Raw genomic sequence first — 24,772 nt, 5'->3', positions numbered from 1 at the left:
GTCTCAGAAACAAAATTCTTTTTTTCCCCTGGATTCTGTTGGTCCAGACGAATACAAGCCACGCCCATTTGCTTTTTGCTCAATTTTCTGCCATTTTGAATTTTGTCCAAATCTCTTTTTTCGCTACTCCTACAAATTTTGAGCAATCAGAACCAAATTTGGTGCAGAACATCTCTGGACTAAGCCGGGAAAAGTTACTGGATTTTTTGATATTCCATTTATATATTTTGCTACAGCTGGCCCTCAAAGTTTGCTCAACAGAAAATGTCACATCTCCTGAATGCTTTGTGCTATTGCAACCACATTTGGTGGACATGTGTAGATAGGATGTCTGAGTGACCATGACAAAGTTGGTGCCATTTGGCCAATAGGTGGCGCTGTAGTAGCATCATCTAACCGTAAAGAAAGGAATCTCTGTATGTACGTGTGTGTGTATGACTGTGCTTTGCGTATCTCAAGAACCGTTCATCCAATTGACTTCACACCTGGGGGGTGGGACCCAAGGGAGTGCAGCGTCGATGTAAGGTCAATTGGATGAGCGGTTCTCGAGAACGCTGCAAGCAGCAATTCCGGGGGCCAAGCAATGGGCCCGCTCCAAACGGGCATGCTTACCGAACGGCCTGGCACTCTAAAAGGCACACCCCCCGACAACGCTGCAAGCGGCAATATCGAGATCCAAGCAATCGGCCCATTCCGAATGGCCACGTCCCAATCGGGCACTGCAGTAATAATGCATTTCCACAGACCAGTCTGACTTTTGAGCACCCAACTGACAGACTATCATTGAGAAACTTCCTGGTTCCACAGACTAACTTTACTTCAAAATGATTGCAGACCACCTCACTCTGTTACTCTTGTCACTCTGACAATAGCAGCCCACTCTGATGTGGAATTTCAAAATGAAAGCCCTCTAAAATGTCATATATAAGCTACGTTACCTCTGAATTCAGATGGATATTACAAGGAAACTTCCTGTTTCTACATACCGAACCACTTCAGAATGAAGGCAGACTACCACAGTGTGTCACTCTGACAATATCACGATACTCTGATGTTTAATTTAAAAAGCCAGCGCTGCAACAGGTTTCCTCACTTGTCCCTAAACTAATGAGAGGACAGGCAGAGGCAGCTGAGCTAAGGGCATGTAAGCACTTTGGGGAGTTAGGCGCCACCTGTGGGTGTCACAGTCCATGCTGTAGCCAGAGGACAGGGCGTGTGTACTGAGGTTGCCTGTGTGGAGCCGTCTGACATATCTGGGCCTGGTGCTTCAGCAGGCACAGGAAGCTCCCCGCTGTGCTTGCAAGATGCCCGGTGCCGGCCTCAGCCACATTACGTTGTTTGTTTGCCTGGGTCAGCCAGTTGCTGAATCCAGGCTGTCTCATTGGGTTGTGGAAATGATTCAGGAAGCATACAAAGGAACTGGCGTTCTGGCACCAGTGGGAGTGAGGGCGCAGCTCATGTGGGCCATAGCAACCTCCTGGGCCTTGTGGCAGGAGGGAGATGCAGTGACTTAAACCAGTAGTTGTAGTTTAATAGTAAAAGGGGCAGAAACTAGAATATGAAGAACAGAGTATGTAAGTGAGTGAAATCTATATTAGTCCTTGCCAGCTCTATCATATTTTCATCAAATCGTTTCTGTATGCCTTCATGTGTGAAAGTTGTTCTGTTTGTTGGTAGCTCCACCCAAGGTTCAGGTGTACGGCCGTGCACCTTCAGCTTCCACCCACCAGAAATCACCAGTGAGCTGCTCAAGAATGGAAAGGAGATGCTAGGAGCCAAGCAGACTAACCTGGCCTTCGAGGAGAACTGGCACTACCGCCTGACCAAACACTTGCCTTCACCCCAAGCAAAGGAGAGGAGTTTGCCTGCAGAGTGACTCACATGGGAAAACCCAAGATGTTCTTTTGGGGTACGTGTCTGTCTCTCTGATTGTCTCTCACTAGCTAGGTGTCCGTCCAAATGTAATAAAAATTGAATTGAATTTCGAGAAAATCAGCAAAAGAAAATGCGAATTAATGCGTGTTTCCATCCACTACCATTATGCGATGGGTTCATCCATTAAACCATTGCAGAGGAAGAGGGCGCAACATGATCACGTAATTATATGTATACCAGTCAAACCTCAAATGGTGAAAAACTATGTAGAAAACACAATGGAAATACGGCATTTCTGTTTGTTTCATGTATTAATTTGAGGAACGTTACAGTCTCCTTATCACTCCACACAAATCTCATGTTTTCATCTGCCGCTATTGTTCGTCTTGTCAGTGGAATGGAGGCTTCAGTGAACGTTTAAGTCACATGCTTCATTCACGTACATCAGGATTTATTCGCTAAGTCTGTTTCCGTTGCACTTCGTCACATTTTGCTTTTATCGACACCAACCTTTCCACCTCAGCCAAGCACAAAACTTTTCCGTGATATTTCGAGATTTTCAGCGTTTCCACTCACTTTTTTTTTAAATAAACAAATTGAAAATGTGCATAAAAACAGGTGGATGGAAACGCTCCTTCTGTCTTCTGTCTTTATGATTTATTGGCATGACCATCATTAAGTAAGGTATATACTAAATAAGGTTGTGCAAGATTTACGATGTAAGTATAATTACAGAATAAGAAGAAAAAATTATTTACACATTACTACACTATTTACACTATGCAACATGCTCTACATTACACTATGCAACTACATTACTATAATATATGGTTTACTATAATGAAAGAAAAACAAAACAAAACAAAAGAATGTATAAAATCACATATACAATATATCTGAGATATGACATATATATATATATATATATATATATATATATATATATATATATATATATATATATATATATATATAGATATAAATATACTGTATCACAGATATCATTTATGATAATTATTCATCTTTTCTCGTTCTGTCTCACCCAATAGGTCCATGTTATGACTATTGGCTCCAGTCTGTCTGCAGCACCCATGCCGTTGGTTTTATTCACAACTTATTCTGGGATCGTTCTTCCTTGTTTGAGACGGTCTTCACCCAAACAAGTCAGGTAGTCGCATGCTGCATGATGCTCCTCATCACCTGTCGCCCCTCTCTCTTCTTCTTCCTCTTCTCTGCCCTCCATAAACATCCACCCTCTGCTGTCACTAACCCCCCCTTGTGGACTGATCATAGTGCTGCTATCTGGAGCCCGGACCCCTCTAGTGCCACCTTTAACATTCCTGTGGTAATTTCGGATAGGTCCTTAATACGAAACAGACACAGCCGACACAGCAATAATAATAACTTAATAAAGATCGGGGCCAGAACCCGACCTCCAGTCTCAACCTCAGCTCTGACCCAGCACAGACTTTTTAAGATGGCTCTTCTCAGTGTAAGATCCCTCTCTAACGAAACGTTTATTTTAAATGATTTTATCTCTTCTACTGATTTAGATTTCATGTTTTTAACTGAATCCTGGTTACATCCTGGTGATCACAGTCAGCTGGATGAATTGTGCCTCCAGATTATGACTGCTGTAGCCGCCCTAGGGTCTGTGGTCGAGGTGGGGGCCTCGTTACTGTCTATAGGAAGCATTTTGTTTAAACTTGATGGCCCCCTCCCGGTCATATTTGCTATTATTTATCGCCCCCCCTTCTCGTTGGAACTCCCTGAGTTTCACCTATGCATTGTTTTTAACTGTGAATTAGAGGCTGCTAGTACTGAATTATCCCGCTCTGAGTACACACGCGTCCTTAATGAGCCTAGTGCCTCAAAATTCTGTTCACTGTTCAATTCTCCTGGGAATGTGTTTCCCGATTCCTCCAACACCAACGATTTGGTTGATTCTTTTAACTTCCTGTGTTCTTCAACCTTAGATCTCATAGCTCCTCTGAAAAATAGACCAAACCCAAAGACTAGAAAACAGCCATGGTTAAATGACAGCATTCAAAGCTGTAAAATGAAATGCAGAAGAGCCTGTCTGACAGGCAGTCCTTTCTTCAGCTCAACTCAAATAAAACTGAAATCCTTGTAATTGGGCCCCAACACATCACTAAACAAATACTGCCATCCACTGGTAACCTGTCACAACATATCAAGCCTGTTCAACGAAATCTTGGTGTCCTGTTTGATAGCAATTTATGTTTTGAGCAACATATCACTAAGCTTGTCCAATCATGTTTCTATCACCTCAGAAATATTGCAAAAATCTGATCTATTTTAAATCTTAGTGATGCAGAAACTGTTGTACATGCTTTTATCTCCTCACGCCTCGGTTACTGTAACAGCCTGTTCACTTGTCTTAATCAAAAAACTTTGAAATGACTGCAGACTGTACAGAACTCAGCTGCTCGGCTGTTAACCAGGACCGAGAAGTATGACCACATCACACCTGCTTTAGCCTCTTTTCATTGGCTCTCTGTTGGTTTTAGGATTGATTTTAAGATCTTGTTGATTACTTTTAAGGCTCTTCATGGCCTGGCTCCAGACTATATTTTAGACCTTGTAATCCCTTATGAACCTTCACGTAGTTTGAGATCTTCGGGCAGGGGTCTTCTGTCTGTTCCTGAGTCCAGGATGGAAACTAAGGGGGACAGAGCTTTGGCCATCAGGGCCCCGAGGCTCTGGAACAACTTGCCTGAAGACATCAGGCTGTCTGAGTCAGTGTCTTCGTTTAAGTCTCGTCTCAAAACACATTTTTATCTGAAAGCAGATCCTGATTTTACCTGAACTGGCTGTTTATTTTATTGCTTTTGTGCATTTTATGTATTTTATTTCTTTGTATTTCATCATTCACTGTGGTATTTTATTTCACTTGTTGTGAAACACTTTGTATTTTGTTTTGATAAGTGCTCTATAAATAAAGTTTTATTATTATTCTTAGTAGTAATTACCTTTTAATTCAGTTGATTATAGTAATAACACACAACAATCAGAATCAGAAATACTTTATTGATCCCCGAGGGGAAACTCTTTCGTTACAGCTGCTCACTGTCAGGTCAGTGCACACAGGAATAGAAGATCTAAGCAAATCAAAATATAATACACTATAATACAGGTCAGATAAATTAAGTACAAAGTGGATTTACCGGTTGATGATAAGTATGTACGGTATAATAATACAATGTAATAATATAAGTAATAAGTAATAGTGCATGTACTGTCAAGTAAAGTGTAGCTTATTAAGATGATTATGAGATGGTGGATATTGCACAGCAATAAATTCAATAAATAGGAAATTTTAAACTGAAAACAGAGTATATTGCACAGCATTATTAAACAGAGAGTATTACAGAGATGTTAATGATCCAATGTCCAGTTTAGTGACCTAGGGTCATACAGACTGACTCTTAGAGGGAGGAGTTAAAGAGTCTGATGGCCACAGGCAGGAATGACTTCCTGTGGCGCTCTGTGGTGCATTTTGGGGGGATGAGTCTTCCGCTGAAGGTGCTCCTTTGTTTGACCAGCACGTCATGGAGCGGGTGGGAGACACTGTCCAAGATGGCGTGTAGTTTGGCCAGCATCCTCCTCTCTGACACCACCGCCAGAGAGTCCAGCTCCACCCCCACAACGTCACTGTCCTCACGGATCAGTTTGTTGAGCCTGTTAGCGTCCGCTAATATCTCTGAGCAACTACTAATAATAATCATAATAACTTTAAACCAAAGAAAACGAAACTAAACAGTATAAAGAACCCATGAGATGTGCTCACACCGCCAACATGAGAAAACAAACTCATGAAAACAAATTTACAGTTATTCACCAAAACCACTAAAACCATATCTTCCTATTTACCCCTAGTGAAAACAGAGCTAAGAGTGGTTTTGGGGTTTTGTTTTTATTATATTATCCTCTTAAAGATGAAAAGAAGAAGACACATTCACTTTCCATTTTTACTTCCCGAAAAAATTTCAAAAATCATTTTCGGTTTTCTAGATTTAAACTAATAATTAAATAAACCGCTCATACATGGACATGAAATGGGACACTATTGATGAACGGAACACATTGCCTTTGAGTTTTTCATTTAATAAGGCAGCGTACAAAACAAATACATGACATTAAAAGCCCCTACCTATGAGAAATTATTACCTGAGTAAAGTTATTATAATTGTTTTTTTCATATTGAGCTATGAAGGATTCTCTTGCTTGTGTTTCTGAAACCCTGACTAACCTTCTGAATTCCTGCGTCCAGGCTCACCTCATCTACCGCCCTCCATCTCCAACTCTCACCGGCTCCACCACCAACCGCTTACTCTCCGCTGCTCCACCTCAGCCTGCTGTCCTCGCTCCGCCTGCCTGCTCTCACCAGTCACTCGCCAGCCAGCCGTCATCGCCTAGTCCACCGGCTGCTGGCGTTTCCCTCCACACACCTGGTGTCTCTCTGTATTCACAATAAATTGAAACGAATCACTCTATCCCTCTCTGTGTCCGTCGTGCTTTTGGGTCCAGATTCTCCGTGTACTACAACAATTTAAAAATGTAAACTTGAGTTACCCTGATGAGATGTCACAAATACAGCATTTGGGTCCCAGACTATTATTTCAGTTGTTGTGTTTATATTTTGTATGAAAAGCTTTACATGGACCACGCCACATTTACAGCATCTAAACTGTCCAAATGCAAGGTGATCATAGAAAGAACAGGTTCTCAACATGTTTTTATTTCACTCTACAGAATCAGATATGTAAGTTCTATGCTCCACTTTGCTTCAGGTATGTACGATTAGAAAATGGGAATGTTTTGTATATAATCTTGGGTTTCATTGCGAAAGTTTGATCATCAGCAAATGAGAGAAAATATTGCACTTAGATCAGCTGTGTTTTTCAGAAATTCCAAATGGCAATAAAGCTTCACTAAGCGATTGTTGAGCATAAGAGGGCAGAAAGAAACTCTAAAACTCACAGCAACGAGCCTTAAACTTCTAGATTACATGGGTTCATTAGGAAAACTAGATATCGTGTTTATAAAAGGGCCCAATTAATGCTGCTCACCCAGCTCATACACCAACTTTTTTCTCTGTTTTGCCTCTATATGACCCGTGGTACATGTGTTTCACTGTCTCTGTCTGTGTCCCTGAACCTGCTTGCTAGTACCATGAACAATCTCAGAGAGATTTTCAAATATGAGATCATTTTGGTTTACAAATCATAAATTGACCTTGTGTGCCATTCGTGGTGTCCTGGCAAAAGTGTAAAAGATGTATGTTCAATAATTGCAGTCTATGAGGAAACTGGTTTCTGGGTCGCAGTAGATTTCTTTGTTGCAGTCCTAATGGCTGACATGTCAGAAAACACCTGCACATCTAGCAGAAACATAGTAAAATGGACATCCATGGTTACAACATTTACAGTAAGGGTTGACATCATCAGACTGCTCAACATGCAGCGCTGTGAGAGCCTGAGAAAGATGGACAGATGGATTAGTACACATAGATAATCCCTCTGGATGTCAATCCAGTAATCGTCTCTCTCAGATAGGCTATACATTAGTTTTTACAGATTTCATTTAACAGTTACACACTCACCTGGGGGATGCAAGCCAGGTCTGACTTATTCCCCCGGTGATGGGCTTTATAGCTGCGTCCTTACCATGGATACTGTGTAGCCTAGTATTACATATGAAATATAGAATAACGCATACAAATATGAAAATAACACAATATGTACACCTTACAACTATCAAATAAAGGTAAAATTACTGACAAGATTAAATTCTATATTACAAGATTTTGCTATTAGACATAGTAACCATTTAAAGCTCAAAATATGTATTTAATGTAACTTGCAAGGGTAATATGTTACACATGCACACTATTAATTATTTAATGTTATCAAAGAGGCTTCAGTAAATGTCCAAAAAAATCCAGACATCTAACAATTTAGGGTTTGTCTTTGCTGATTATGGATGAAAATTATGTCGTTTTAGTGATTTATAATATTTATCTAAATCATTCAGATAACAGATTACCCACTTCATACTTTTCCAGATGTGAATGAGGTGTGGGCTGGGAAACAGTCAGATGTGCACTGTTCTGCTGGGACATTGCAAGGATTGCTCCCAACCAAGAGCTTGAGAGTGAGGTAATTGTTATTATTCTATGCTCCCAGTTGAAATTCCATTTTTTAATTCTGAGTAAAAATTGAAATCACTGTCTTGAGCTTTGACATTCTCCTTAAAATTGCAAGCAGGTAGTTGGAAAACTATAGAAAAACACATTTTTGACACTGTAACATAGCCATATATTCTGTATTTGCTTATTCCACCACTTCACTCAAACTGAATCAAGTTTATATTGACGTAATATCCAAATCAAATGCACTGTTTTTATATAACTCTATATAGAACTAATTTTGAACACATTTCTTCAAAATTCAGCATGCCATATTTTGTGTCCTTGGATAACTTATCTGCATTTGAAAATCATGTTGGAAAGATGCTGGTACACAGTGTTTGTGTACCACATACAGTATTTGTATGGAAGTGTTCACCGGCAGGTCCAGCAGGGCAGAAGAAGTTAAATACACTGTAGTACAACACATTTATGCTCAGTAATGGAAACTTAAGCAGTAAATGTGGTGTAATTATGTTGTAAATGTAAAGTGTGTTGTTGGAACACAGCATGAGACAATTGAGTGACTTTTTAATTTCACAGATAATCAATGTTTACCTTACTGTTCTGGTGCGACAGTACAACAACAAAAAAAAGTGGATCAAGCTGCTGTCATTGATAGCTACAAAATACCACGCATCTGGTTAGGGAACACCTCCAAACAGGTTAGGCAACATTTTAAATGATGAATGATCTGTGTGATATGTGTGTACTAGCCTACTTTCTTGGGTTGAAATGTTTAACTGTTTAAGCTTTAAATTGCACAGCCTTCCAAAAATATTAAGGTATTTTATCCTCATGAAAAGAAGTGTGTTTTTCTGGATTAATTGGGAGAAGTGAAATTGAAGCAATTAAAGATATTTCAAAATGGTATATAAAGTTATGAAATGGAAGTAAAATCAAATCTATGTATTGTTCCATCAGGGCATTCATGCGGAAGAGAGGATGTACTGTATCAAGATGAGCATGTAGCAGTCTTCTGGACTACAGAAAGACAGCACATCATGCGATGTCTTTGCCTTGATATGGAATGTAACTGAATTAATTAAGAAATCCTACAGGAGCATTACACATTACAACTGGTTACAAAGTACATATACTGTGATGAGTCTTTAACTTTCTTTGAGTGTTAATGGGTCTACTTGTTATTTGTTTTGCTTTTTTTCCCCTGTGTAATCAAAGTCATCTTAAAACATGCTTATTAAATAATCTATTTTCACCTTTGTGACAAACACAAGGGCTGTCAACAGTGGATATAGTCACCACTCTCCTCTGTGAATCTGGTGTGTTTCCCTTTTGGCTTATAATTTTTAAGTGTCTTGGTAATGGTGTTGTACTTTAAACAACTGTCGTATGTGCTGCGTAGTGGTATGTGGACCCAAACGCAGATGGCCAGGAAGCGGTATGAGGTGAAGTAGCCAGATGGCTACAGTGTTTATTGGGGTTGATGGATTACAGGCAGGTACAGGCAGACAGACCAGTAGGTAGACAGATGCAACAAATAGGCAAAAGGCAGATAGGTTACCGGCTGGTAGTGGTGGAAGCAGGGAAGTGAGTCCAAGGTGGCAAAACAGTTCAAATAGGGAGCAGACAAGTTACAAAATGGGGATCTACTGTAGCCAAGGTCTGAGGGAAACAAAGAATCCAAAAACAGAACTCATGGTAAAACTGCTGGGGAACTGGACACTGGAACCAGGTACAACAAAAAGGTGCACCAAACGGTGACACACACAAAGGTCAGGAACACTCACAAGACAGGACCAAAAACTCAAGACAGGACCAAAACTCAAGACCGGAACAACACCATGTGTAACAACGATGATCCAACACTGAACAAAGAAAGAGACCCAGACTAAATACCCTAGGGAGGTGAGACAACGAGACACAGGTGCAAACAATCAAGGAAGGGCCAACAATCAAAACTGGAGGGAAAACAAAGACAGGAAGTAAAACACAAGACACACAAGGGAAGGAGAATACTACAAAATAAAACAGGAAATGAAAAACCTTAAACTACCACAACAACAAGTCTATACTGGAAAGACTGAGGATTAGTACTCAGCAGTGCCACCAATTTTATACAGATTTGTTATGTACTGTAAATATAAATATTAAAGAACACTGCTTTATGTGTTTTTATAGACACTCTCCAGGACTCTCTGCCATCACTGTGGATCTGAGGACAGTGATGACCCACAATGGGTAATGACATAAATTTGGATACATCATAAATTTGAGAGATACTTTGTAGCTCACAAAATTAACTTCATTATCACTGAAATAGGCTATTAATCACATGGGCATCTATCTCATGGGTAAGTCTGACAGTAACGTACCAGGTTTACAACATAGCATTCTAGTAGTATGCTAGTAGTAACACCCACAGTAAAACAGAAGTGATGTCATAATTATGAAACATTACGTGAAATGTTGGTGATATTAAAATAGAATGTGCATGTCGAATTTTCAGATTGACTGTGACATCTATGGTAGATGGTACCACCATGGCTGTGTGAGGAGTACCTCTGCCTTCTATGCACCTAACAGACATAGTCCTATACAATGGGGGTTGGGCAGTTGTTTCTTATATCTACAAATGTTTGTTTTACTTTTGTGTATAATTTTTATTTTAATCAACCATTAACATGGACATGTGTGTTTGCCCTGGTATACAAGTTATAATAATAATAACAATAATAATAATAATAATAATAATAATAATAATAATAATAAAAACTTTATTTATAGAGCACTTATCAAAACAAAGTACAAAGTGCTTCACAACAAGAAAAATAAAATACCACAGTGAATGACGAAATATAAAGAAATAAAACATATAAAATACACAAAAGCAATAAAATAAACAGTAAAATAAACAGCCAGTTCAGGTAAAATCAGGATATGCTTTCAGATAAAAATGTGTTTTGAGACGAGACTTAAACGAAGACACTGACTCAGATAACCTAATTTCTTCGGGCAAGTTGTTCCAGAGCCTTGGGACCCTGATAGCAAAAGCTCTGTCCCCCTTAGTTTTCATCCTGGACTCAGGAACAGACAGGAGACCCCTGCCCGAAGATCTCAAACTACGTGAAGGTTCATAAGGGATTACAAGGTCTAAAATATAATCTGGGGCCAGGCCATGAAGAGCCTTAAAAGTAATCAACAAGATCTTAAAATCAATCCTAAAACCAACAGGGAGCCAGTGTAAAGAGGCTAAAACAGGTGTGATGTGGTCATACTTCTTGGTCCTGGTTAACAGCTTAGCAGCTGAGTTTTGTACAGTCTGCAGTCGTGTCAGAGTTTTTGGATTAAGACAAGTGAACAGACTGTTACAATAATCAAGGCGCAAGGAGATAAAAGCATGCACAACAGTTTCTGCATAACTAAGATTTAAAATAGATTGTATTTTTGCAATATTTCTGAGGTGATAGAAACATGATTGGACAAGCTTAGTGATATGTTGCTCAAAACATAAATTGCTATCAAACAGGACACCAAGATTTCTTGCAACAGGCTTGATATGTTTTGACAGGTTACCAGTGGATGGCAGTATTTGTTTAGTGATGTGTTGGGGCCCAATAACAAGGATTTCAGTTTTATTTGAGTTGAGCTGAAGAAAATGTATTGACATCCAATTTTTTATGTCAGACAGGCAGTCCTGCAGAGAACTCAGCGTACTAAGGTCAGTGGGCTTGACAGGGAGGTATAACTGTGTGTCATCCGCATAACAATGAAAAGAAATACCATGTCTGCGGATGACATCACCCAAGGGAAGCATGTATGAGGAAAACAATATTGGTCCCAGAATTGAACCTTGAGGCACACCATATTTGATATGGGAAAAGGATGACATGAAGTTATTAGTGCTAACACAGAATTTCCTATTGGACAGATAAGATGAGAACCAGTCTAGTGCAGTGCCAGATATGCCCACCCATTGCCTCAGTCTGTCTAAAAGAATGCCATGATCAATTGTATCAAAGGCAGCACTTATGTCCAACAGCACAAGAATTGAACACATGCCTGCGTCTGCATTCATTAAAAGGTCATTAGTGACTTTGAGAAGGGCTGTCTCAGTGCTGTGGTGTTGACAAAAGCCAGATTGGAACTTTTCAAAGGTATTATTGTTTTCCACAGCAGCAAGAAGCTGCTAAGATAAAAGTTTTTCAAGAATCTTCGAAATAAAAGGCAATTTGGATATTGGGCGGTAGTTATCCAGGAGGGTGGGATCAAGCCCAGGTTTTTTTAGGACTGGCTGGACACAAGCAGTTTTAAAGTAATCAGGGACGCAGCCAGTACACAGCGAACTGTTAAAAATAATTTGTAAAAGGGGCGCAATACAATCCATAACTTCCAATAAAAACCTAGTTGGGATTTTGTCCAGAGGGCTGGAGGACACTCACTACATGATGTATGCGAGTTCAGGCAGAGTAACAGCAAAAAAATTGCTCAAAGAATCCCTGAGCGGGTGATCCACATCTAAAAATGCAGGATATCAGATCCTGCATGGGGGTGATATCAGATCTTATTAACTCCACCTTTCCAGCAAAGTGCAAAAGAAACTTTTCACAGTCAGCATCACAATCAGCAGGGGCACAAGGTGAGGCTGGGTTAACTAACTGATCCACAGTCTTATAGGAATCTGGGGTTGTGCTGATGGGCAGAAATAAGTGCAGAGAAATGACATGTTCTTGCATCCTTCACCATCCTATTATAAAGGAGTAATAACTCTTTCATAGCCACAAAGTGGACCTGGAGACCTGATTTCTTCCATCTGCGTTCTGCTCTGCTGCATTTCATTTAACAGCTTTGAATGCTGTCATTTAACCATGGCTGTTTTCTAGTCTTTGGGTTTTGTCTATTTTTCAGAGGAGCTATGAGATCTAAGGTTGAAGAACACAGGAAGTTAAAAGAATCAACCAAATCGTTGGTGTTGGAGGAATCGGGAAACACATTCCCAGGAGAATGGAACAGTGAACAGAATTTTGAGGCACTAGGCTCATTAAGGACGCGTGTGTACTCAGAGCGGGATAAGACAGACTAGCAGCCTGTAATTCACAGTTAAAAACAATGCATAGGTGATCAGATACAAACATGGCCCTGATTTCCACAGATGGTATTCTCACACCCAGATTAAAGACTAGGTCTAAGGTGTGGCCACGGGAATGAGTTTGGCCAGACACATGTTGTTGTAAGTTGAAAGAGTTAGTGATATTTAAAAATCAGCAGCAAGGGCATTAGAGGAGTCATCAACATGAAAATTAAAATCACCACAAAGAACAATTCTGTCATAATTTAACACAAGACTGGATAAAACTCAGGAGTTCCAGCAAGAAGTTTTTAGGGGGCGATAAATAATAGCAAATATATAACCGGGAGGGGGCCATCAAGTTTAAAAATGAGCACTTCAAAGGAGGAAAAAAATCGTTGCAAGCTATGAGGTTACACTTTAAATGCTTCCTATAGACAGTAACGAGGCCCCCACCTCGACCACAGACCCTAGGGCGGCTACAGCAGTCATAATCTGGAGGCACAATTCAGCCAGCTGACTGTGATCACCAGGATGTAACCAGGATTCAGTTAAAACCATGAAATCTAAATCAGTAGAAGAGATAAAATCATTTAAAATAAACGTTTCGTTAGAGAGGGATCTTACACTGAGAAGAGCCATCTTAAAAAGTCTGTGCTGGTTCAGATTTGATGTTGAGACTGGAGGTCGGGTTCTGGCCCCGATCTTTATCTTTATAGTTATTAATGTCGCTGTGTCGGCTGTGTCTGTTTCGCATTAAGGACCTATGTGAAATTACCACAGGAATGTTAAAGGTGGCACTAGAGGGGTCCGGGCTCCAGATAGCAGCACTATGATCAGTCCACAAGGGGGGGTTAGTGACAGCAAAGGGTGGATGTTTATGGAGGGCAGAGAAGAGGAAGAAGAAGAGAGAGGGGCGACAGGTGATGAGGAGGACAGCACAGCGTGCTGCAGGTTAGCCGCCAGCATGCGACTACCTGACTTGTTTGGGTGAAGACCATCTGTTTCTAAATGGGAATTGTTTAAATTTGAATGTATTTATGAATGTATTCTATATGAAATTTTCAATCAAGTTTGGCAAACAATATTCAAAAACTAAAATGACAAGAAATGCTAACATTTTAAAAGAAAATTAATATTTTAAATATACCTCTTTCTAATGATGAAGACAAATTAAAATTGTGTTCTTTAGAAGAGGAGTTGAATATGCTTTATATTGAAAAGGCAAAAGATTTATCAGATCATGGTCAAAATGGTTAGAATTTGGGCAAAGAAATTCTTCGTACTTTTTTAGTTTGGGAAAAAAAACGCTGGGAAACCAAAAAGATTTCTTCGATACTTGTCAATAACACAATGCTACTGATGAGAAAACAATCTCTGCCTCTATTTCTAATTTTATCAAGAATTATATACTTCTTCTTTTGACCCTCAATCTTGCAGTTTGTCCATTTATTCCTAAAATAAGTCAGGAAAGTCTAGAACTGTGTGAAAGTCCTTTAACTAACTATAGAACTTGATGCTATTGTCAAGAAAATCCCCTCCAACAAAAGCCCTGAACCCGATGGGTTTTGAATTTTACAGAACCTTCTGGCTGTTTTTTGAGGAATGTACTGATAAGGGAGAGTTAACTGAATCAATGAAACAAGGCCTCATTACTCTAATCCCTAAGACAAACAAAGACAGTTTATATTTAGATAACTGCCATCTAATTAAACAGAAACTGAATCCATCTCTCACTTATTCTATGAATGTAGCCTGCTTACTCTCAAGAGCTCTGGGCTGAAGTTGCTCTGTTGATTTATCTAAGTTTCACTACATTGACACCTACAGTATATCAAAGGACATGGTCTTGTTTCTAAACTGTAATACAGGCTCACACTCCATTAACAATGCTCTCAAATGTAAATGTCTTGTTGGAAAATATCACATCCATAAGACTAGAGTGCTACTAAAAACACCTAATATCCGCTTGTTTTGCGTTGAACAATATCTCTTTGACTCTGTTTCTAAGATAGTCACAAACAAGAAAGCTATTAAGACATCTCAAATATATTTAGATGAGATAAAGAAGTTATACAATATGTGTGTTTACATCTCCCTGTACATGTTGGTGTTGTATACATTGTTTTTCTTTCTTTTTTGTGTTTGTTTATTTTGTATTATGATTTTCCCTTTTGTTTGTAAATGGTGTTTTATGCTTGAATACAAACTGTTAAAATGATCACTCCTCAATGTAATCAGATGGACTGTATATATTTTTTATACATGTACTGTAATACTTGAAATATGATCAATAAAAAAAAAGAACACAATACACAGAGTAAGCAAGACACAATTTTCAACTTCTCTCACACATGGACGAGAAGTAAATAAAAACGTGGGTATACAGTGCTAACCGCGCCCGCGGGTCACGCACAGACCAGAAACGAGCGCCCCCCTGCTGTACCTTCCTAGCAAGTTTGTTGACAGCATCGGAGAGGAAAGATGGCGGCGCCCATAGCAGTAGAGCAAACAATGAGCAAACGGACAGATGCTTTTTTAAACTCCGTTTACACAACCAGGCAAGATAGCGAATCTTTTTCAGCAGATTCGGGGAAACAACAGGACTATGTCATGGATTTCCTGGAGAAAGAAGTAGGCAGCGACCTGAAATCCTTGAAGAAGGTTGGGGACCTGCTGGAAAAACTGAGAGAGGAAAACGGCGTACTGGAGGAACAGGTGACTTAACAGCTTAGACATGTTTTCGTATGTAACAAAAAAACAGGTCTCCTTGTTTATCGCCTTGTGTATTACATAATACTGCATCTCGATAGGTGTTTACGGGGGAGCGATGTGTGATTACAGAACAAATTAAACCCACAATATTCCCACTTCACAGCAAATGCACGTTAAGTGCTTAGCGCACAGCCACTGTGTGAAAAAGTAAAGAACACAGGACGTTATCCACCAAAATACAGTGTTCTGTACAGGCCACTGCAGCACAAACACCTGCAATACAACAACAAGCCCACTGGCACTGACCAACACTGTGAACGTAACACAAGAGCCACCCAAAAGCCAATGAAAACACTCAAACCACTCCGTTAACAGTGCAACAGAGAAACTAGACCAAGGCTGATGGCCCCGGCGTGACAGTTAACTGGTGACGTGTCGTAGGCGTGACAGTTAACTGGTGACGTGTCGTAGGCGTGACAGTTAACTGGTGACGTGTAGTAGGCGTGACAGTTAACTGGTGACGTGTCGTAGGCGTGACAGTTAACTGGTGACGTGTCGTAGGCGTGACAGTTAACTGGTGACGTGTCGTAGGCGTGACAGTTAACTGGTGATGTGTCGTAGGCGTGACAGTTTACTGGTGATGTGTCGTAGGCGTGACAGTTAACTGGTGACGTGTCGTAGGCGTGACAGTTAACTGGTGACGTGTCGTAGGCGTGGCTTGCGGACCCCTTGTCTACTAACCAGGAAATGCATTCTGATTGCTTTGCTTATGTAAGTAATGCATATTTATGTATATTCCTTTGAATGTAGTTTGTACATCATTATCCTACACAGATTCACAGGGGTCTCCAACCTGCAAATCAGTTTAAAGCGAGGACTGTAGGGAATGACAATGTCGGTGACTGTGTTGATGCCTGTTCAAAACACTGCAAACGTCAATAAAACGTCCAAATGTTCATGTTGTCCGTATTATATTTGTGTCATGATCATTTTTGATGTGTTTGTACTTACATACAGCCTATAAGTGAAACAGTCTGAGTTATTATATATTGTAGCTATACAATATAAAGCTTTACAATATATTATATATATATTACTGGCTGTATTTCCTACCTTTCAACATTTAGACCCACCAAAATCTTTAACAGAGGCAACACACCAGCTCCAATTATGATGACTTTTTTTTAATAATGCATGGCCATACAGATAATCACATTGCTATCTTGCACACAAACACGCCACATGACATTGGATCTTGCTGTTTGGGATGTGCAGTTGGGGAGCACGCCCACTTTCCAATAGCTGGATGCAGTCTGCGGACCAGTGCTCTACACAGAGAACACAGATTGGTTACAGTTTGATACTTCACTCACCTTACATCTCTGCAATGATTGATTTGTTGTTGAATGACAGTTAAATATAAATTAAATATAAAAATACCTCTCAAGCTCCTGTTTGTAACTCAAAGACCGTAACCGATATCGCCAAAACTAACCCATCATGAGAGACAGGAGACCACGCTGAAATGTAGATTTTATTTATGTGGTGTTAAAAAGAGTTAAAGAGTTTCCCTTCGAGGATCAATAAAGTATTTCTGATTCTGAAAATGTGAGATTCTGAAAATGTGAGAATCACGCACTCTAGCTTTGAACAGTCTGCCCAACACACACCAATTATAAACTCAGAAATGGACCGAAAATTGTCCAAAATATAAACTGTGATTTCGTGAAAACCGTGCTAGCTGTCAAAATGCCCATTTAGTCCAATAAAGTCCCAAGTCTCGTGACCTGTTTAAACAAACAATCACTTTTCTACGTTGGTAGAAGTATGGCGAAGCAACATGGCCCCAAAGAGGGGAGAGTTTGAGCTCTGTTCACAACGATTTCCCATTGTTGTGTATGTCTAAATTTATCGCAGTTTATTGCGATTTTCGCACAAACGGCACCATAGCACCCCATTCCCGATCAATTTTTTGTGTTTGTGATGTCAACGCTGCGGTAGGAGTAGCGAAGAATAAGAAAAACGTATGCCGATTATTAATTAGTGTGCGCATCAGGCACACTAAATTAAAGTGATGTTTCTCTCATTCTGTCATGACTCCGTGCTGGCAGTCTCTGGCACACACCATGACAGACTGGCAGAACTAGAGGGGAGGTGGAAGTCAGCAAAGATCCTCTTCAGTTATCACCTGCTATCTGAAGTTTTCCTCTTTTGGCTCCTTCAAAGACAATTAAGCAACCATTTTATTAATTATCCAACTATTGGAAATTGAAAGACGCTGTGTATTTTTAGTCTACATCATAGGAGTACTTAAGCTTCAGCCACTTCCCTTCCAAATCCAGCTCACTTTATCTCTGAAACCAGCTTCTGGTTATGAACCATCACTCCACTCCATCACTCAGTAACCTCTCTAACGCTCTTGTGGTCTTGATAATAAGGAAGACTGTAGAAAATACTCATAAGTTTACTTTCTGTCAATAGCTCAAAGCCATGTGTGACAGTTTTGATGCCTGATGAGGCAAGAGACTTGGCTGACACCATAAAAACCAACCACCATCATCACAACACCATCCACATCACTTATAATTCTAACTATCAAGCATACCCTCCACTGCTACATTAATATATAGACAAATTATTAGATTTTTAATAATGAATTCACTGCACTTTTGTTTTTTACATAGAACCAGATTAAGACAAACAGCACAATCTAATAAAACGAACAGAACATTTTAACAAGCTGACTGCAGGTTTTATGCGCTCTGGTAGCAGGAAAGCCAAGAATATTTACAACTGTAGTTTGCAACTGCCCTCAAGACTTGTGCAATCTATAACCATTACTGTGTCAAATATGAGCAGTGACTTTATAATTTGTGTCATTCAGGTTCTGACTGTATCCAGTTCTGTGCCTCCTAAAGTTTCTGCGACTCTGTCTGCTGCTGAGGAGGCCAGATGTTCCCTGGAGGACCTGCTGCAGAGAGAGCGATTTATCTCCAACATGTTGCACCAGGTAGAGACACCACCAAGAAAGCAGAGGAGCAAATACTAAATATTGATTTGAATGAAAAAAAACAAGGCAGCAGTGTGTGGTTACTCACAGATAATGCACTTTCTGTTAGCACAAATATCTCTAACTTTATTTAGTACTTTATTTGCTGAGTGTAAACAGGTTTTTCCATAAAACGTTTTTTTTCCATTTGACAAAGTAAGCCAAACATCTCAAATACTCACTGAGTGATCAGCGTTTCATGTTGTCACACAAACAGCTGTACACCAGTTGAGCTTGAATGTTAATGTTTCATAATACAGTATAAAATTATTTAAATCATTCATCAATGTAAGAGACTAAGAATCGGACTAAATATATTATATACCCAAGCCTGCAGGGCTGGGTATGTCAGCTGTTACAAGACTGGTAACAGGTGACATGCCGTTCATTACATAGATGTGCAGACAATTTTACATGGTGGTGCCAAACTTGTTTTTTCCATGAAAGTCTTGCTCCCAGACGCGACCTATTTCACTTAGCTTCCTACCTACACTGCTCAAATCTGAATTGAATGCAATCACATTTGCAGTCCTTTCACTTACGCCATTCTGGGAAGTATAAGCAGCTGTTTGTCTTGGTTAATTATTCCGTCTTCCAGCACCTACAGGGGACCCAGCCTTGGATGGATAATCTTGGTCAGACGCTTAGCCAAGTCGACACTATCGAGAGACACATGAAATACCTACGGTGCCTTCGACATATAGAGGAACTCAGGTACTGTAAAGTGGGGGTAAGGTGATGGAGACACCAATTTAGTTATTAAAGACAAATGGAGAGGGACATGACAGATGTGTGAACCGAGAAAGTAGACATTAATAGACAACGTAATTGAAAGAATAAAGAACCTTGAAAGCAAAGATGGATTACACAGGCTGAACTACTGTGGATTAGTGGTCTAAGGCATTAACTATAATATCATGGGTTCCAGATTTGGATGGGCACAGTTAGATAAATCTACCATTACTTTAAATGTTGAAATCATGCTATATTAGACATGCTGTGTGCTGTAATAAACGTTTGACATCCAGCTATTGTTTTTAGAACAGAATGCACACACATTCCTAGTAGAGCTGTGGTGCAGTATGTATATCAGACTAAGTGGCAAGTTCAGTAGAATCCTAGCACTGAAAGAAAATGTCAGTCAGCATTATGCACTCTATACAGAACTGAGGCAATCGAAAAGAACTGATGGTGCCCAATGAACCGAAGGCTTTGACTTGGAGCAGTGTTGAGATAGTGCCTGAAGTTGGTCTCCAATGGCTAAAGCTGGGTGAAATTAAGAATGAGGAATACGTGTAAAAATGAATTACACTTGGTTACCGCAGAGTTAAGGAGCAACTTGCAGGTTGAATTTTTTACTAAATTTATACTTAACCGTTCCTGAAAATGACAATTTGAAAAGTAAATCATTTTATGTTTTAAAAGACATAACGGCAAAAATTCAGAGGAAAAAGTAGCTGTTTTGAGCAATGCTCTTAAAAATGTCCCCCCAACAACGCATCATATTACGTAACAAAAAGGGTTCCCTGACTCTGCCTCAGCGCAATGTGTGGTAGTATGTGGTGAGTCTGAGCGGTCGTAATTTAGGGTGTCTGTTTTTTCCCGGTAGTTTTAAGTTACACGTCACCATTTTTCATCTTGGTGAATTATTGTGTTTGTGCAGGTTGCACAAACTCCAGCCTGTCAGAACGTTCAGTCCATAGTTTTACTAACAGAAAAGCTTTGAGTGCGTGTATTCACGTCACTTCATCCCAGTGAACATTGTTAGAAATGGTAGATTACATGTAAATAACACAACTGTGACACACAAGTCCATTTGTAAAGTTTATTGAAACGTGTTGTTTTTCCCAAATACCTGTCCACCTGTTCTCTCTCCACTTGTCCATGCCGGTGTCAGAGTCGCATCCAAGCTGATTTCTGGAGGGGTGGCAGAGGGCTGAACCAAGTGTGGTAGAAGTAGGGGGGAGGTTTGTACTTTAAAAGATAGACTTTTAAAGTACCCAAAGGATGAAAATTATGATTGTTAATTGTATATCTGTAGGCTACAAGAATAACACACTGCATGTATCTGGTGAAATTTCCTGTATTTTTTCATATGCAGAAAAAAAAGTTATCACAGTGTCGTTTTTTTCCAATATCATGTAGCCCTAATATGTATATTTTTTGAAAATCTAATTTCTACATCATTTTCCTACACATAGATTCACTGTGGTCTCCAACCTGCAAGTTGCTCTTTAAGTATCCATGGTGATTCATTACTGATCTTGCTCCCGTCTTCCCGAGAGTTTTTTTTCCATATGCAAAACGATTTTGTCACCTGTATCACCCCCATCAGCATTTTAATATAAAATGTATGTATATGCTGACTTTTAATATGACCTGTAAAAAGGTCTGCTGTGAGCTGAAAGAAGCAGTAATGTGTGAAGTGTTGTGTGCCTGCAGTGCTGCAGTGCAGCAGTGTCTGATGACCAGCAGTGTCTGGGAGGCCATACGGGCAGTAGACAGCATGGCTGCGTTGGACGCTGGACTAAACCAGTCTGGGTGTTCTCACCTCCAGGACTTCCTCCGAGAAACACTTCAGTTCTGGCACAAGATCATCAAAGACCGACTGGCCAGGTATAACCCCACCCAATCCCCCACACAGTGTTGTGGAGGGATGTAAAGACACATGCAAAGATACACTGTGTGACTGTATTGTTGTCCTGTGTTCACTTTATGAGGTAAATCCTCCTCTTCAATTCTTTCACAGTGATTTTGAGAAAGTATTGACTCAACTTCTTTGGCCGATCATCTCCCCTCCTACTCAGTCACTGACACCTGCTGCCAATTGTCAAGAGATCAACAGCCAGCTGGAGCTGCTGGTCACACAGCTGCTTGCCCTGCAGACCTCGTATCCTTCAGTTTGGGCTTCATACACAAACTCTGTCTCCTACAATTTGTATTCATATACAACTAATTTGCGATGGCTAATATGCTTTGGAGGAAATGTAGTGCCACCCGGATTGCAGTCTTTAGCCACACTAATGGTGTGGCTCTAGGGATGGCGATGTCTGTTGGTTGGTCCACCACTTTAGTCCAGAGTGAAATATCTCGACAAATAATGGATGAATTTCCATGAAATTTTACACAGACATTCATGGTCTTCAAAAGATGAATCCTACTAACTTTGGTGATCCGTTGACTTTTCACCTAGTGCCACCAGCAGGTCAAAGTTTTCACTTATCCAATGAAACATCTTCACATCCACCAGATGGGTTGGTGTAAAACTTGGTACAGACATTTGTGCTTTCTAGACGATGTATCCCAGTGACTTTGATGATCCCCTCACTTTTCATTGAGCGCCACCAGCAAGTTGACATTTTTGGTTCACAGTAAAATATTTTGGTAATTATTGGATGGATTGCCATGAAGTTTCTACGTACCTCATAGGTTTATATAGTCAGTTAGAAGAAATTGTGGTTAGGTTTAGTTGGTCAGAAGTTTGACAGTTTGTCTGATGAGAACCTTCAGGAAGAAGAAGTACGAGATGGAAGTTATGGCTCTGGAGGTAGAGCGGCTCTTCCACTAATCAGAGTTGATGGTTCAATGCCTGGCTCTTCCTGTTCACATGTCAAAGTGTTCTTGGGCTAGACACTAAACCCCAAATTGCTCTTGATGGTTAGACCAGCACTTTGCATTGCAACTTGCTGCCGTTGGTGTGTGAGTGAATGAAAATTGTAAAGTGCTTTGGATGAAAATGTGATATAAATGTAGTCCATTCATTTACAACTTTTCCTTGATGTTCTTGAATGAAGATTAGCTGCAAACAATTGCTAAACATATATTGGCCTTTGACATACATGCATCTTCCAACTTTTAAAGTATGAGTGTCATGAGTGTGTATGTAAACGAAATGTTGACACTAGATAGAAAGTAGAGGGCGACAGGGAAGTTCCCAGCAGGATTCGAACTGAAGATGATGTGGATTTGGAACACTACAAGGTGCTCCAGTGTTTGGTTTCTTTAACTTCCCCCGGCAGTGATGACCTCATATCCCAGAGGGATTTGGCCTCTTGTGTACCCTCTACCCAGCCTGTTTCTTCAGCCACACCCCCGTCCCCAGCTCCTCCCCTCTGTCTTCCCATCCAGATCTTGCTGATGCCGCTCAGCAGGAGGTTCAGATACCACTTCTATGGGAATCGACAGACCAACTCCCTCAGCAAGGTCTCTCACACACAGAACACACATCACATGTACACACATGTACAAACACTCTGACTTCCACTCTCAAGTTTATACACACCACTGAAAACTAATGGACCAACTTCAGTTTATGTGTATAGTCCTAGCAAGGTTAGACACAAACACATATTCACACATAAATTGTAATGATATGCAGAATTCAAATACAAATGCAGATTTACACTGACATGTACATGTGTTATTCAAGCATCTCAGAATATCTCCTAACAACTGTTAGACCAGGACCAAAAACACTCCTACCTTTGTGAAGTGTTAAGGCACCAATATACTCCATCAGATCTGCTTGTCGGATGGTTGTGCAGCTTTGGAAATCCCCTCCCCTCCAACATCGGAACTGTTGGGGGGCTATGTCTGACAATTTCTGTAACTTTCTGAAACCGATAATACGACATTCACACCCACTAAAGCAGTATTTTGTCAGATGTGCGGTGGTGAGAATAGAGCCAAAGTTTGAACTTTTCTTTACACAACTATTTCTGTCACTTTTCACATGAACAACCAAGCGCTACACTATGAATGCCTTCCAGGAGACACTGTCTGTTATCCCTGTATTTAAATGACCTCTTGGCTCTCTTTATGATGGCTGTTGGTAAGAGCTATGAACACTTTGCTCGACCAAGTCGTACAAACTAGTTCTTTTTGGGCATTACCTGACCTGTATTTATGAAAGTTCTTACACACATACTCGGCAAAGAGTGAAGCAAGTTGTGCAGTAGCCTTCAATTTATGGACCTTGCTTAGATACTGACCATTTGTAATTTTTACTTCTGCAAGGACAGGGAACTGGATCAGAGAGAGACTAGTTGTCCCCACAGAGGATAAAAGTAGAAAATTGTCTTTTTGTCATCTGCCAAAAAATGTAACTCTTTGGCAAAGCTTTAGAACCTCAATCTCCTCCTCTGTCTGTGCATTTTTCAGCCAGAGTGGTACCTCACACAGGTTCTGATGTGGATGGGTAACAGCTCGACCTTCATGGAGGAAAGGATCCAACCTATACTGGACCGAGCTGGGGCCACCATCAGTGCCAGGGTATACTGTTCTATAATAAGCTTTGATCCCCTCTGAAAAAAATAGCTGTTTCCACTACACATAACCAATCAGATTTGCTCTATACCAGACTATGTTCCTGTTTTTCGTACTGAAAAGAACATAGAATAACTTAATAAATCTTTGGAGTGGACACAAGCCACATGCATGATGGTTTGTGTACTACATAAACTAAGACTATGTAAGAGGTTTGTCTGGCTTTATGAATGCATGCTTCCTGGAAATCCCTCTTTCATTTGACTTTATTTTGCATCTCAGGAAAGGCTGATTGAAACCATAATTTGTAGTGGGTATGTCTGTTAAGAGCAAAATTTTCACTTTTTTGAAATGTAAAATGTATCAGGTGTCATTTATGTCATGTGATGTCATACCTATTTAAAACAATTTTAATTTGATTAGGAACTATGATAAACCTACAGGTTTAATATTTCAATATTTTTAAGTTTCATCTATGACTCAAAACCCCTGCATTCTTGACATTGTGTTTATTAGAACATGTTTATGACATAATATCTTCTGAAAATGACCTCAAGAAGTTACTGAAGAATCAAAAAAATAAAACTGGTAAATTCCTATTGTCAGCTGAGCACAGTAATGTGTATGT

The 24,772-nt window shown here is 40.0% G+C and overlaps 1 protein-coding gene across 3 annotated transcripts in view; it reads left to right on the top strand.

The window, feature by feature from the left end:
* Positions 1-15,510: 15,510 nt before the first annotated feature.
* rint1 (RAD50 interactor 1) overlaps positions 15,511-24,772 on the top strand; it is a 29,184-nt gene continuing 19,922 nt past the window's right edge. The window contains exons 1-7 of one of the 3 annotated variants that reach the window (XM_044185368.1): positions 15,511-15,833; positions 18,715-18,840; positions 19,478-19,593; positions 21,322-21,495; positions 21,629-21,769; positions 22,899-23,082; positions 24,040-24,150. In XM_044185368.1, coding sequence (XP_044041303.1) covers positions 15,600-15,833; positions 18,715-18,840; positions 19,478-19,593; positions 21,322-21,495; positions 21,629-21,769; positions 22,899-23,082; positions 24,040-24,150 — 1,086 coding nt within the window. In that variant the 5' untranslated portion in view covers positions 15,511-15,599. The remainder of the gene's footprint in view (positions 15,834-18,714; positions 18,841-19,477; positions 19,594-21,321; positions 21,496-21,628; positions 21,770-22,898; positions 23,083-24,039; positions 24,151-24,772) is intronic. The other 2 variants (XR_006376734.1, XM_044185367.1) reach the window with 2 other exon arrangements.

This window comes from Siniperca chuatsi, linkage group LG23 (genome assembly GCF_020085105.1).
Source record: "Siniperca chuatsi isolate FFG_IHB_CAS linkage group LG23, ASM2008510v1, whole genome shotgun sequence".
NCBI lineage: Eukaryota > Metazoa > Chordata > Actinopteri > Centrarchiformes > Sinipercidae > Siniperca > Siniperca chuatsi.
Note: the sequence above shows the minus strand (reverse complement) of the source record. Positions and strands in the feature narration are given on the sequence as shown.